Raw genomic sequence first — 15,931 nt, 5'->3', positions numbered from 1 at the left:
CTGTAGTCCAAATCAGGGCTGCCGAAGGGAAGGGAGGAATATTTCTAACAGGAGCACAAAGGGTGGTTTGCCTCAGGCCCCCATTTGAGATGGCTCCCCAAACCGAATGGCATTGCCATCTGAGGCACAGGGTTACAAACCACCCAAGTCCGGCCTCCATCACAATGGAGGGGCATCTGTTCCAAATTTGAGTGAGTGGCATTGCAAGCTAATGCCCAGGGTTCTCAGCACCACTCAGGTTTGGTGCTATGATCTCCTGTACCAAGTCGCCACAGCCAGAGTGGGTTATGAGGAGCTGGGTCCAGACCTGTAGGACAAGAGAAGCCATTGTGGGGTAAATGAAGGATAGGCTTGTTCTCCAACCTTCCCTCCCTGCCCTTCCGCCCCCTCCCCCCCCGACCCCCAACCGGCTTTCTCTTAGTAGTGTTATTGCACCCTGGGCTTTTTGGAAGGATGGGAGGCCTCAGTTTTAGATTTTGCCCTAGCTCCCTAAAACCTCCATGCAGCCCTGACCAAAATCCTATATCAGGATCCCCTAATATGGATCCCATTGCCTGTGGGAACCCCATTGACTTTAATGGATCAAGACAAAAAATGGAATTGTGCAAAATGCATGCTCACACAGAAAACACGCCTAGATGTGTTCTGAGGGAGTGCGTGTGATGAATGGCATGCAAATATTTTCTTTCTGATAAACACTCCAGGTTTGATAAAGATATGATGGACAGTCTGGCTCAGCAGGACATTTCCCTTTGGAGCTCCCAAGCAAACAAAAGACAGGGACGCAATTCCTCTAGCAAGTGCAACGTCCAGGTAAGTAACCTTAAACCCAAATAGCTTTAAAAACAAAAGGGTTTCTCTCCTCTTTTCACTTGCTACTGCATAACTAAAAACAATATTAATAATAAATTAATAAATTAATAATCATACAATTACATTTTTACCTTTTGACATTTATGTACATGAATGGTACTGTTTCATATCCATATGTTTCTTTCAATGGAAAGAAAGAAATTAGAAATTACCAGTCCAGGAAACACTGATCAATTATGCTTTTTCTCATCTGTTCTGTGAAGGATTGTTTGTTTGTTCTATAATGACTTCCTTCCTCTGTCTCAGATGTGGTACATTTGTGTTTTATATAGCTTTAGTTCCTTGCCAGACAGTTCAAGACTTTAAAGGGAGAAATTCTCAGACAACAAAAGGACAAAATGTCTTAGTTAGAGCCATAGGTTAATCTTAAATTTTAATTTTCTATAACATGTTTATTTTTGACTGAGTCAAAAAAAAACTAATCACTCATAGCTGTTTAGAAAAAATAAAATATATACTTCATAACAGCTTGTTAGAGCATGCTATATATATATATATTTTAAATTCATTTTATAATGTGCTTTAGAATCCATTAGTAATGGACATAGCAGCCTTTGTTAATCTTTTAATAGATATTATTAAAAATGACTATTTGCAATTTTGTAGGGCAATAAAATGGAGAAGGAATCAATTCTAGAAGAGCTTCTTTTAAAGAAGTCACAACAGAAGAAAAAAATGTCACCAAATAATTACAAAGAACGACTGTTTGTTCTCACAAAAACAAGTCTCTGTTACTATGAATATGACAAAGAGGTGAGAAATCATTTTCTTAACTACACAGGTACATATTTTTCTAAAGTTTACTTATGCCTCTGGATTTTCTTCCTCAATGTACTTTGAACTGATATCATATAGTAGAAATAATTATATATTTCATTCCAAGTAGTTTAAAAATGGTATGGGACCAAACCGTGGCCTTGATTCAGAAAAGCACTTAAGCACGTATTTAAGTCTACCCCTGTAGAACAGCACTTTGCCATGCTTAATCTTAGGCACGTGAACATAAGAAAGGCATACTGGGTCAGACCAATGGTCCATCTAGGCCAGTATCCTGTCTTCCTACAGTGGCCAATGCCTGGTGCTCTGGATGGAATGAACAGAGCAGGAAAGCATCAAGTGATCCATCCCATCCGCCATTCCCAGCTTCTAGCAAACAGCAATCCCTGCCCATCCTGCCTAATAGCCATTGATAGACTTATCCTCCATGAACTTATCTAGTTCTTTTTTGAACCCTGTTATACTCTTGGCCATCACAACATCCTCTGGGAAGGAGTTCCACAGGTTGATTGTGTGTTGTGTGAAGAAATACTTCCTTTTCTCGTTTTAAACATGCTGCCTCTTAATTTCATTTGGTGACCGCTAGTTTTTGAATTATGAGAAGGAGTAAATAACAACACTTCCCTTTTTTACTTTCTCCACACCAGTCATGATTTTATAGACCTCTATCATATCCCCCCTTAGTCAACTCTTTTCCAAGCTGAAAAGTCCCAGTCTTATTAATCTCTCCTCATATGGAAGCTTTTCCATACCCTTAATCATTTTAGTTGCCCTTTTCTGTATCTTTTCCAATTCCAATATATCTTTTTTGAGATGGGGTGACCAGATCTGCACGCAGTGTTCAAGATGTTGGCACACCATGGATTTATAAAGAGGAAATATGATATCAGAGTCAATGGGAATTAAGCACATGCATAAATTTAAGCACATACTTAAGTACTGTCATGAACAGGGATGTTTTCCTGAATCAGGGTCCTTTTGCTGATTTACATATCTAGCATAGCTTTGGAAGTCATTTATACTAGAGAGAGTTCAGTGCAGAAGTTGACCCGTAAATGATATAAAGTAAAAGGCTAAAATGTGATTGCATTCTAAAAAGTGACTATGTATTATAAAAAGGGTATCTTCAGCACAATGGCTTCTTTTGTGTATTCAGATATTGCTCTGAAGTGACTAAAATTGTAACTATTTTTCTCTCTCGATAGAACATTTGGATTACCCCTGTGAGTTATGACTCCTTGGGTGAATAAGGGTGGCAGGATCAGTACCAGTATCTTAACAAAATAATATAATATAAAATCAGACTCCCATTTCCTATTAGAGACTTTTGCATTCTATTTTCTCCATCTCTGTTTTTGCATTGTAATACCTAAGTTCATGTATCAGATGCAGGTCCTATCCTGTAGTCTTGATACTTGACTTCAAAGAGAGTTTCATCAGATTACAGAATAAGGTACAACAGAGGATACTCAATGTCTTTCTCGAACAGCTGAACAAAAGTGGAACTCCACTTTATCCAGTCTGAAGTGTGTAATTATGCACAGTTTAGATTAAGTGTGGTTTTATTAAACTTGTCATGTGGAAAAAGTATTTTTGATTCCATGATGATACTCTTGTGTTTAGAATCATGATAGTTCTGCTCTGGCTTTTATTCTTAGAAAAAAGGAAGCAAAAAAGGATCAATTGACATTAAGAAAATTCGATGTGTTGAGACAGTGAATCTTGAGGAACAGACACCTTTGGAAAGACAATATCCATTTCAGGTAAGATTACGAAATATTAAGCTGATATTTACTGTGGTGAATCATTATTTCTGACACAAATAAGGGCTTGTGACACTGCTGACTGTTACAAAAACTTATAGCAGGTTGGAAATGAATCCATGTTACTATAAACCTGACCCAAAGACCATCAAAATCAACCGGAATCATTTCATTGACTTCAGTGGGATTTGGATCAGGACCTGTATATGTGTGTATTCATGTGTGTATAATACTGTATTTACTTTGGTGTGATTCTATACACAAACAAGAATGGTGCATTTATTTGAATATTACATGTTTATTTTATTGTGCAATACTCATCACAATTCATTTTTTCTTTTTAACCTTCCCCACCTCCATTCACTTTAGTGGCAGTGAGAAGTGCAAAATTGGGCCCTCTGACACTCAAACTATAGGCTGACAATTTCTATTCACAAGAGTCTGGAAATTGAAAGTTATGGTTCCCTCAGCAATTGTACCTCATCCAGATTCCATATATATTAAGCCTCACCTTTATCAACATATGCAGTAATACAAAATACTACATATGAGCATGAGAGCTAAGTCATGTCCGTTGCAAAAGCCATAACTTTGAATTTGCTGTCATTTGTATGTGTAATTGTCAGGAATAGGTTAATTCCAAGATTTATGCCACAGCAGATAATACTAGAGGCAGGGAGTCCATGAGAAGAAGAATATGCAGCAGTACAAAACATCAGCAACTTCCCATTGTGATGAGGCTGAGGTGCTATAGTATAAAATGTGGGCAGCAGTGGCTTGGAAAGGGTGCATGACCTGGGCAGCAGAGGAGTTCATTAATTAACTGCCACCCAACAGTTACTACCCCTGGAGTTAAGCCCAACAGAGGGCAGCAGTGTTATCACTGTCTGATTTATCTGAGGTTGAATACCCGCAACCCTCATTAAATAGCATTTTTATATTAAAATAGTTTGTTACTCTCATGAGCACCTAATACACTCAAATGTTGGGGTAGGGGGTGGAATGAAAGGCATATACAGTACTTCCCAGTTCTAATGAGAATGTAAAAGTTACTGAATTTAGGGTCTTATTGTTCTTCTACTAATGCCAAGGGAAGTTTTGCCCTTGGCTGCAGGATTGGTTCAGGCCCATAATGCAAGCTCACATTCATGTGAAATGGGAATATAACTAACTCTGTTCTGGCTCTTCACTGTCCTAGGTTGCATACATTTTGGCATCAACAGGCCTGCAGAGCTTGATTATTAGGTTCCTAAGTCTTTCACTTCTTTGTTTTCATTACTCTAGGTCTTTTTTTTAAAAAACAAAAAAATCTAATGAACTTTGAGCCAAAGGTGAAATACAGGATAACTAGAATGAATTGTTTCCCCTCCTCTTTTAGATTGTATACAAGGATGGCCTTCTGTATGTCTATGCAGCCAATGAAGAGAGCCGAAATCAGTGGCTGAAAGCTTTACATAAAGGTAACATTTGTTTTTATCATCTTGTGAGGGGACTTTTTAAAAAAAAAAAAACATGAGGGGGGGTATTGTGTATTCAGAGAAATCATCTGAATAAGGGAAGTAGATGATCCTAGTTCTCATTTTAATGCAATCATTTTGTCAGCCATTTTCAGCCTCAATCTCACTCCACCATGCAATAGGACTAGAGGGGATGAGAACATTTAAAACTTTTCTATGAAAAAATGGTGGTGTGGGGGGGTGGGGAATTCACATTTCCACACTGGACTTTCCCCACTAGCTCTAGTCTTAATTTAGTTTTTTCTGATTCCTTCCACTGTCTTTAACTAAGCAAGGCCCCATCCATTCAGTAAGCAGTGTGCAGGCAGAGTGCTGTGCCCAGGCAAACCCCAATGAAGTCAATGGGGCTCCTCAGAGAAGTGGCAGTCCACCCACAGATTGCAGTAGCATCCATTAAAGTCAATAGGTGTCTTTCCATTGACTTTAATGGACTTTGGGTCAGGCCTTGTTTATCTCCCAGTTGTCCCAAGGTGACTCTGAATACATGGCTCTCTCATTGCCTACATGGAAATGAAGATATATTAACTACCTCCGCATCATTGTCCCTGGAGGATCTGAGCAGAAGTGGGAGGATCCAATAAGATATGTGCATTGTTTCTTCTTGAAACCAGGGATAAATTCTTTTGAAAAATTCTTTTGAAGAAAACTTTGGTATTGAAAGTCCGACCAGGGAGGGGATCCTTGAGGCAGATGCCAGCAGGGATCCAGACTGGTAAGGGAGTGGGAAAGAACCACTGGAAACTAGTAGGCAATTTGGAAGCATAACATCTTCCCAACTCATATCCTGGCCTCTGGCAGACTGGGTTTTGGTTAGTTGAATCCTCTGCTCATTTCATCCACCCAACAGAATTATGGGATAGAAACTCCAGGATTTTTCTCTTCATGGGGCTTATTGTCCCCTAAATTGTCTTTTTCCTGAAGGGAGAAAGATCTGACCTTAAGTAGGGTCCTCAGGATTCAGTCCAATATTCTTATCTGAACTTGTTAGTAAGAGTGTAATTCAAACAAGGTATGTTTTTAGAAAAGAATATGTGAGGAATACCACTTGTTAAGTGAAATATTGCATAAATCTTGTGACGTGCATTATAACAAAGTGATAACAATTTTCTAAGGAACTTTTAAAATCAAGTTTAACTGTAAAAACAAGTAACAAAATTCTCTGCCCAACATTTTGAACAATCTCGCAGCAGCTCCAATGCTTCTGGGTGTGCAGCATTTTCAAAAACCAGGCTGTACATTCAGGTGCCGAAACATGGGTTTAGGAGCCTAACTTTAAGCAATCATTTATAAACTCTTGCCCCAGGCTTTTGATTTCTTTTTCATTTTCTTTTTTAAAAAATACTACAGCAATGGGTCAAAACCGACAGTGTCACTCTTGTCAGTTATAGTGTTTTGGGCCATTTCTATAGAATACTGAAGTGTTTTTTATATACAGGTAACAAATGTTTATTTAAGAGACTTGATAAATAGGAAGTATTACATTTTAACTGGACATTCCATTAACAGGTCAATTTTGTAATGGAATTTGCAATTTGGTGTATTGAATATCTATTGTTTGTCTAGGTTATTTCTATAATTTAACTGAATTAGAAATGGAGTCACTTCGTATTTTTGATGCATAAAATATTTTATTACATTTTTCAACACTTATTTAAATGGGCTTATGACAGTCTAGCAAAGTCTTTATAAAATGCATATCTTCCCATAGTCTTGATTCACAGTTACTGAATTCTTTTAGTTTATCAATCTGCATTACTTACTGAGAACATTCTACCAGCAAACCTTTTTAAATTCTTTTTTTTTCCTTCTTCCCTTTCTGTGCTCTCCAGAAATTAAAGGCAATCCTGGTTTACTAAACAAGTATCACAAAGGATTCTTCGCCGGTGGGAGATTTCTTTGTTGCAACCAGACATGTAAAGCAGCCCCTGGATGTACCATTTGGGAGAAATGTAATGAGCCATTTTGTTTGTATTTGCTTTTTGATATGTTGTTAGTCCTAACGGTGCTTTTCACGATATTGCTAAATCTACAGGAATAATTGTAGTCAATGGTGGTAAATATAAAATCTAGTCAATTATTCCTCTTGATGTTCTGTTCTTAACTTCTTTTATCAGCATTGCAATTGTACTATACAGTCTGATAATATGGTGAGAGGATAATAATGTAGGATATGAAATACCTATGCTGAGATCATGACAACTTTTTACTCTACCTCCAAAATACACCCAAAAATGCACCTCTCTCTTTACTTCTTTGACTGAACTCTTATATGCTAAGTTGTTGTTCCTATTGTTATACAACCGGGAGAAAAAATATCAGAGCTTGTCTTTATGGCTGAGTCCTAACAGACACATTGTCTACTAACAATAGTAGCTCCACACCAACATTTGTGTGTCAGCTTTAAATAATTCAACTTCATAATTTATCCAAAGTAAAACTGAACTTTCTCATTATATCCATATACTTTTTTAAACAATGCAATACCACCCCAGCCCTTTAACCTAATTTTGGTACTCTGTAGAATCTGCATTTATAAGAAACAAGATTACAGTAAGCATAGGGGTATCAAGAGCATCGCTGAAAAATCATTTAAACTTTATAAACTGTACCGTGTGGAGAGCAAGTTTAGTTAGGGAAAATTGTCCGTCAAATTACTCCACAAAATGGGCAATGCTAGGGAGCTGTCGTTTCAAATAATGCACATTCCAGAACCTCATAGAGCATTTGTGCATTTCCCTCCTGAGCACTATTTAAAAAACAAACATGTAGGACAAAAAATGAATGAAAGTGACTTTCCCAGCAGTCTAGTGATGGTGTATCTTGAGTTGCAGACTCCTGCAGTGTACTGAAACAATGTATTTGCTGAAATGAAGGAGAATCCTTTTAACGTATTTTATTTTATTTTTTTTTTCTTTAAATATACATTTTTAAAAGACTGGACTGGAAATTCATCACAATTCTTTAGAGCATTTTTTAGTCATCATAAAGAGCCTGAGGAATAAATTTTAAAAATGTTTGCATCCCAGGATCTACATATTCATAAGCAAATCCGCCCCCCAACGCACTGCCCCCACCACCACACACATATTATTGCATGCACAAGGATAGCTGAGGCTTACATTTTTTAAAGCAGACACTTTTTTGTATGCCTCTGGTTTTGGGTGCCCAGCTTGAGATATCGAAAGCCTGATTTTTGAGGGGGGCTGACCACTTGCAGTTCCCATTGACTTCAGTTGACATTGAGAGTGTTCACCCCCTCTGATAAACAGGCCCCAGTTGTTCCAAGATGGATACTCAAAATAATAGGAAACTTTACTATTAAGGGACACATTTGAAAATGGAAGACAGAACACTTAAGAACCCAACTTGTATGTGCGAGATTGCAAGTGAAAATATAGCACCCCTTTTTGAAAATTTGGCCTTAATTTTGCTGCACTATTTAGCATTAATGTAGGTGTCATATGTGTGGATACAGTGTTGGAACACTAAACAATGCACTACTGTTTTAAAGCATTGTCAGGTGTTGTTTTTTTGTAATTTGAATGGCCTTATGTAACTTCCAAACCAAATACGATATATGCAAATAATGCTGTGAAATCCACACACTGCCACAAGTAACTGTTTTGTTGTCTGTAAACTTCTACACACAGTAGTACATGGGAGAAAAAAAACCTTCCAAAAACTAGGGTCACTATATATCAGACACTTGGTTTCTGTCTGAAATACTACTGAATGCAAAAGGGTGTGGTGTCTACTCTAAGTTTGCTTCAGAAAAATGTCCGATTGTTGATAATGCAGCTCCACTTGTGATAGCAACAGTGTGAGAGGGCTAGTGGAGAGAAAATTCCAAGCAACCTCCAACATAGTAACTATCATGTCACCTAAACCTGGTTAACCCAACATGGAGGTAAAACTGGTGGTTACCAGTGCTTTGTGTCTACTCTAGTGCTCTCACCGCTGATGTCACTAGTAGAGTTACATACATGGAAAAGCCTATTGCACATATGGCCTCAGAGTCATGCAGTAAATTGCTTGTGTTATTTTTACTTTCCCCCCCCATTATAGATGAGACTATACATAGCGCAACCAGCTCTGTGAAACCACTGCCTCCTGTTCCTGAAAAACCGGTAGGTGAAAAGCTTTTAGTATCTGCCTACGATGAACCCCATTTATGAGGGCACATCTGCTAGCCGGCATCCAACCCAAATAGATTCTGGGAAGATCTGTTGGGGGAAGCGGTAGGGAACCTTCTACTCCAGACAGCTGTTTAATGGAGGCAACTCCAATCTAATCACGGAGTAGCCTCAATGTCCTTAGTGGCCACCAGCACAACCTGGGGACACACACAAAGGTACATATAGCAGTCCCCCAGTCCTACCCTTTCTCCATTCATCCCTCAGCCTGCCCACACTCCCCTCTGTGCTGTCACGCAGGAGCCCTTGCAAAGCAGTGAAAGTCTCAGATACTTTCAGTGCATTGCAGTGTACAGATGTCAGTTTTAGCCATAGCAAACCGCTGCTTACAGTGAAGTTGTTTTAACAGATTGATTTTTATGTGTGTTTCCACTGAAGTCAATAGGAATTTTAGCATGGGCTTCAGTGGGAGTAGGTCTGGCCCCAATATTATTTATCTAGAACCCAAATCCTCCCTGTTGCTGCAGGTGCAGAGGGCCTTCTACGAGTGGAAATGCTGCAATTCCACGGCATTGGGGAGAAGGCAGGATTACATATGTCTATACAGGAACTGTGCAGCTTCTGCCAGTCACAGAGTCCAGCTCCAGGGAGGCACCTGGCATGGTTATGTACAGAGGCGTGTTGGAGGGAAGGGTGATGGTTGGCAGACACAAGAGTCTGGACTGGGCTGGAGGATCTTCTAATACACTGATTCTCTGGTCCTTTCCCCCCTGTAGAGCACAAGATCCATGGAGGTCACTCCAGCACTTAGGCCAGGGCAGTGATTACAGTGCAGCTTCACTGCTATTCCATGGCTGGGGTTTGGGGTTATTTCTGTCAAATGCTTCCGTGTCCAGGCAAGTCACTCAGGCTTGGAATTGGGGAGAGGATTTGGGACTAAGAGTTCAATTATATTTCATACATCTAAGAGGTGGCTAACAGTACTGCCAACCCCAAGGATGCAAACATCTTCATTCAAGCTCCTTCCCCGTCATAAGATTGGCTTTAAAATAACGAGATTTAAAAAAAATACATTTTGGGTTCTTTTTATTTACCTTTTGGTTTTTTAAACTTTAGGACACACTCATACAATCATAAGAATTGGCAGCACTGGGTTAAATATTTTTGTGTGACTAGGGATGTGGAAAGAACTTATAGCTGAGCACATGGGCTTTTGACACTTGTTCTGATAATGAAGTTTCAGGACAGTGATACTGTGAATAAACAAGTTTCAGATGCCATGGTCCATCCTCCCTGACTCCTGTCAAAGGACTATTTTGTTTGTCTAAAGAGATTATCAGTCATGCAAATCAGCCACTGAATAGGTTGACTCATATTAGAACTTCCCAGCTCATTTTAATTGAGTTCTGAGAAGAGGTTTTGAAAGGGAAATTCAAAAAGCAGGGGCATAACAACATTCAGATGGGTCCCCAGATACAAATTCAAAGTGGACCCTTTAATAAAGATCAGATATATACCAGTGCTAGTCACAAAACAACTCAACTTTATTTCTCGACTCTGCCCCACTCTTTCCTCTCCAGGTTGTTGTTGGTAGCGTCCTTCTCCCCACATCCCTGAGTCTCTGGTGTCCCTTCTCCTCAGATCAACATCATGCCTCTGCCCTCTTATTCTGTGGCCTGGCAAAAGAAGCTGCTGCAGGAGCACTTATGGGAGCTGGGGACCACTAACCAGATTAATGGGCTTCACGGGAGCCACCAGACCTTTTTCCAGCTGTCTGGGAGCAGCAGTCGTTTCCTACCATAAGAGGCAGCTTTTCACCTCTGTTAGTCTTCTGCACCCCATTTGTAGCCCTTGCTGTCTCTTTCCTGTCCATTCTTCAGTAGCAGCACGTCATGGCAGGCAGGCAGGCAAGGCTAAATCCACTGGCCAGTCCTAGGCCTGTCATTCTCTTACCCCCTTACTGCATCCTGAAGCTGTAGACATTGAGGAGATCCACTATTACTCTGTGGCCTTAGTGTGAGGATTCTAGCCCCCTCTTCTCATGCATGTGCATGCACAAACACACCTCTAGACCTATGGATTCCCCTGGGGAAAATTGAACTTCCCTACAGTGCTGTTGTCTACATGAAATCCAAGATGGTAAACACATAAAGAATCAGAGCGAGCAATAAACTCTGCTTGATTCATTTCTGACCTCAGGAAGCTTGGAGAGTTTTGATTTCCAGCCAATGTTACTTGGTTCAGCTGGCGATGTAAATCTGTGTACTTTCTCAAGCAAAAACATAAACTCCTAACAGGTTACAGATGAAGTGAGCTACATTCTCAAAATCTCAGAACAAAGAAACAAATATCCTGCACTAAAATCTGGGGGGAAGCAAGTCTGATATATTTATTCTCTTCTGGTTCTCCTGCCTGCCATGTTTGACAGGCCAAGCTTTGTCCCTATGACTACGTTTCATTATGTCGCCACTAAGGCCAAACCACTTCACTTCCTTCTCTTTGCACCATGGGATGAGAATGCCACCTCCTCATAATGCACCCAGGCTCTGCCAGCTCCGTGACTGGAAAGCCTGAGATGATAGTCCCAAAACAAGACCTCAGGCTCAGCAGGACCTTAATTTTTTCAGAAGCAAAGGAAGGGACATTAACAAACAGCAGTCATCCTAAGGAGCAAATCGTAGTGGTGCATATGACCTCATGTGCATCTTGTTTACAGGACATCAGCTAGAATGTGTTACAGTCATTGAATGGTTAATAAAGAACATAATCTTCTCTATGCATTATTATAACCATCTATCTTCCCATTAGAAACATGAAGATGTTATAACAGGAACAGCTATATTGTGAGTCATATAATGACTTGCACAGGGCTCAGTCCTGCAGTCTTTCATGTGCACAACTCCCATTTAAGTCAAGGGAGATCCACATGCAGAGGGCTTGCAGGGTCCGGTCCATAGTGCCAATGCTTCATGTGTGATATGTCTGGTTCTTTCCCTTTCCCAGGTAGGAGGGGACCAGCTCTCAGGTTGCATCTGCACTAGGAGCAAGGGACGTGATTCCCCTGCTTGTGTACACATCCTCGCACTAGGAGTGAGTATAAATAGCAACTTAGCTGTGGAAGCATGGGCAGCAGCAGCAAAAGCAGTTTAAGACTGCTGACAACAACCCCACCTCAAACCAGGAGCTATGTACTTGGCACAGCTAAGCCGTGCCTCTGCTGCCCATGGTACCACTGCTACCCTGCCAGTTATACTCCCGCTAGCTCGATGAGAGCAAGAACGAGTAAGTGTACCCAAGGAGGGGAACCACTCCCTTCGCTGCTAGTGTAGGCACTGCGTTACACCAGGAGTAACTCCATTAGAGCCAATGCAGTTACACTGGCATCAACCCAAGGCGAGATCAGATTCAGCTCCAGTAAAGTTTACAAGTGGAGAGTATGAATATGAGTCAGGTCCATTGGGTTTGTCAGTGTTTTTATTTAAGAAGTATATCAAATAAAGAGGTCGAAGTACACATGTTATGCTATGCTTTGAACATTTGTTTTTAAAAAGGATATAGTACACCTGAGGGCACTTGGCATTTTCCCAGACATTGCCACAGTATTTTCCAGTGGTAAAAAGTATACAAATGGATTAAAATGGGAGCACTCCCTCTTATTTTAATCTTCCTTAAGTCTTTATATTTTCTTTGCCACCAGGCCAGTAAACCTCAGTACCTTAGAATTTCAAAGTTTTTCCTCTATAAGCACACGCACAGAGCTGTTGGCCCGCTCCTACACCCCTTGAAGTTAATGGTAGAACTCCCATTGACATCACGGGAGTATAGGGTGACATTCCTTGTGCTGGCTGGTATTATAATTTACATTCCATGTGCTGACTGGTATAATGTATATGAATGTTCAAGTTTACAAGATAGTTTAATTAGTTGCTGAAAGTAATAAGATGGATTAGCAATAACTTGTCTCCTTATGGCTTGAAATAATAAATAAACACCAAAACTCTACCTAAAGATATGTATGTATTTTGGAGACACACCCAGTGGTAGCTTTCAAACAGTCAATATTTCCCAGCAGTAGATACTTAGGGTAACATTTTCAAAAGTGCCTAAATGACTTAGAAACCTAAGTCCCATTTTCAAAAGTGGCAAGCACACACGAGCTTACGTCTCATTGAAAGTCAATGGGACTTAGGCTCCTAAATCACTTGGCCACATTTGAAAATGTTATCTTTAGGGCACGTTCCTACTGCTATTAAAGTCAATGGCAAAACTCTTACTGACTTCAATGAAAGGCAACTAGGGCTCAGGGTAGTATATTACCTACAAAGCCGTATGTTTGTGATGGCCATGCCCTCCAAGACTGGAACTGTGATTTACAGGATTTTTTTTAACAAAAATTCAGTTTTTATAATCCCAGCTAGCCCACCACTAAGATAGGACTCCTTTGTGAATTTTTACAGGCTTACATCTATATACACCCAGTGTATTTGAATATGAGTTTTTAATGATTTTAAGTTGTTTGTTAAATAATATTGCATGGCTTTAAACAATTATTTGATTTTCTAATAATTTCCTGTGACAAACAACTTAATATTAAGCAAAATAAGCCTGCACCATGACTTTCCTCTTTTAAAATAATGCATTGCCTGCTGTGACAAAGCCATGACTCTTGCCACTTAATTCCATGACAAATAATCAGCCTTGATTATCATTTTCTTCCATACTATGTTTAGAAAAGGAAATAACAGCTACCACTGTGCAGTAACAGTTGGCTTTGTTGATTTTATTTTTCATGTTGACTATTATACTGGTTGACCTAAGGCACATTTTTTAAAAATGCAAAGTGCTATTGTACAATATTATGGCAGGGTCTTTTGGTACTGTGTGATATGAGCCCACTTACCTATGGTGGAAGGTGCTACAGCTTCATAACTCACAAAGCATACTACAAGTATGTCTACACAGCAAAAAAAGGTGTGTTCTTATTTTGGGTTAGCACCTTGCGTTCAACCCCAGGGTAATTTATGGGCTTGAACTCAAGCTGCTAACTCATGTTAGCCGAGTTGCCATTTCTTCACTGCTATTTTAACCTAAATTAGCTAACCCAAATTAAGAACACACCTTTTTTTGCAGTGTAGATACACCTGGCGTGTAAGTATCAGTTAATCCTATTACCATTTCCTGTTATGCAAATTCATCCTTTGTGCTGAGCCACCAGTAACATGTAATCTGTGCAGTTTGAGCTCGTTATGACCTCACAAATTCTTAGCTTCAATTGAGAATGTCCTTACGTCTTCTGGTGTACTTTTAATCCGCTGGTTTGAGTCCTGTTCTCCGCTATACTACAAAACCATGTTCCTTGTGTCTTGTAAGATAAGCTCTGTGCTGTTGCTAATTTTATAAAATACACAACTCCACATACATTAGAGCAGGACCTAGCGTTGAATATTATTGTAACAGAGTTTGGTTTGTCTTTCATTATTTATGTTGGACTACAGCTGTTGGAATGTGTTTCAAAACAGATGAAGGAAAAAGTATTTCCACAAACCATGCGTTTCTAGTTAGCTTCAGTTAATTTCTTCGCAGTCATAGAGCTCATTGAAGATGCAAACTGCAATATAAATGCTAAAAATTATTTTCTACTGCGATGCAACTCATTGTAATTTTATTTCCTCGCCTTCAGAACCTGAAGAATAATAATTTGCCTCCAGTTCTAGCACCTGGTAAATCATCACTGAAGACAGTAGTGGCAGAGTACAACTATGAACCCAAAGAAAACTCTGATATCCATCTAGTCAGGAACAGCAAGTATTATGTTCTGAAAGAAGAGAATCCTGACTGGTGGCAAGTAAGGGACATGCAAGGGTAAGTTTACTTTGCACAATCAATAGAGAATATTTGTTCAGTAATGACCCTCGTTCCACATTACACCCATTGTTAAATAACCCTGCTGGCACTGGTGCATTCCAGGAGCCAATTAAGAATTACCCTGGTGGCTTTTTAAAATTTGCTCCAGCTAATCTCATGAGCTTTTATTTTCTCTACTCTCCTCCATTCCTTCTCCTTTTATCTTGCACCTAGCTCCTCTCTGACCCTTGCCACAGTCTTATATAGATGGCATAGTACAGCGTCTCTCTGATGCATCTTAAAGACTAACAAACTTATTTGGGCATAAGCTTTCATGGGCAGAAACCCACTTTGTCAGATACATCTGCAGAGCCCGCCTTGTGCAGGAGGAGGTAAGCAGCACATTTCCCCACCACCCGCCCCGCAGGTATAGAGCCCCTCCTCCCCAGGGCAGCTGGGGGACGGCACCATCTGTGGGAGCTCCTCCTGTCCTGTGCAAGGGGGGGAGCGTGTGAGGCCTAGGGGGGAGCCCAAATGCAGGCTTGGCCCCCCGGCGCCGGAGACCCAGGGTATGCTACTGGAGCCAGGCGGGAAAACCATGAAGGGATACTTCAGGTGAAACCTTGAGATCATAGGAGTACAATTTCTAAAAAAGGTTGAAAACCCCTGCTATAAGGTGCTAAGCAAAATTCAGCAGTTTCACAGTCTTAAGCTCTGCTATGCCTCCCTTTCAATCATAGAGACAGTGCAGAGAGAAACAGAAAGGCCCTGCAATGACTGTCAGCTAGAACGTGTGTTACAGGGCATTTGTACCTCATACTGCTCCGGCCATGCAATGTGCACTCAGACTCCACATGAACTATGAAAACTAACCAACATTTTTTTCCTGTAAGCAGCGTCTCAACAAACGGCTGCATTTTGCACAAATGAAGGCTTTGGGTATTCGACTCTGCTGTGGGAAAAGGACACGGGATGGGCAGGGGGGATAGAGACTAGGGCTGCACCATGCTGGCAGGTGCCATTT

At 40.2% G+C, this 15,931-nt stretch overlaps 1 protein-coding gene across 1 annotated transcript in view; it reads left to right on the top strand.

Annotated features, from left to right (window-relative positions):
* Positions 1-766: 766 nt before the first annotated feature.
* BMX (BMX non-receptor tyrosine kinase) overlaps positions 767-15,931 on the top strand; it is a 37,112-nt gene continuing 21,947 nt past the window's right edge. Inside the window, exons 1-7 of the mRNA XM_067566110.1 lie at positions 767-813; positions 1,480-1,626; positions 3,309-3,413; positions 4,792-4,873; positions 6,760-6,879; positions 8,990-9,057; positions 14,744-14,925. Of these exons, the coding sequence (XP_067422211.1) occupies positions 1,489-1,626; positions 3,309-3,413; positions 4,792-4,873; positions 6,760-6,879; positions 8,990-9,057; positions 14,744-14,925 (695 nt within the window). The 5' untranslated portion in view covers positions 767-813; positions 1,480-1,488. The remainder of the gene's footprint in view (positions 814-1,479; positions 1,627-3,308; positions 3,414-4,791; positions 4,874-6,759; positions 6,880-8,989; positions 9,058-14,743; positions 14,926-15,931) is intronic.

The sequence above is a fragment of the Emydura macquarii genome, unplaced genomic scaffold, assembly GCF_026122565.2.
Source record: "Emydura macquarii macquarii isolate MOO-44397 ecotype Brisbane River unplaced genomic scaffold, CSIRO-AGI_Emac_v2 contig_2734, whole genome shotgun sequence".
NCBI lineage: Eukaryota > Metazoa > Chordata > Testudines > Chelidae > Emydura > Emydura macquarii.
The sequence above is the reverse complement of the archived record's forward strand: the minus strand, read 5'-3'. Positions and strand labels throughout refer to the sequence as shown.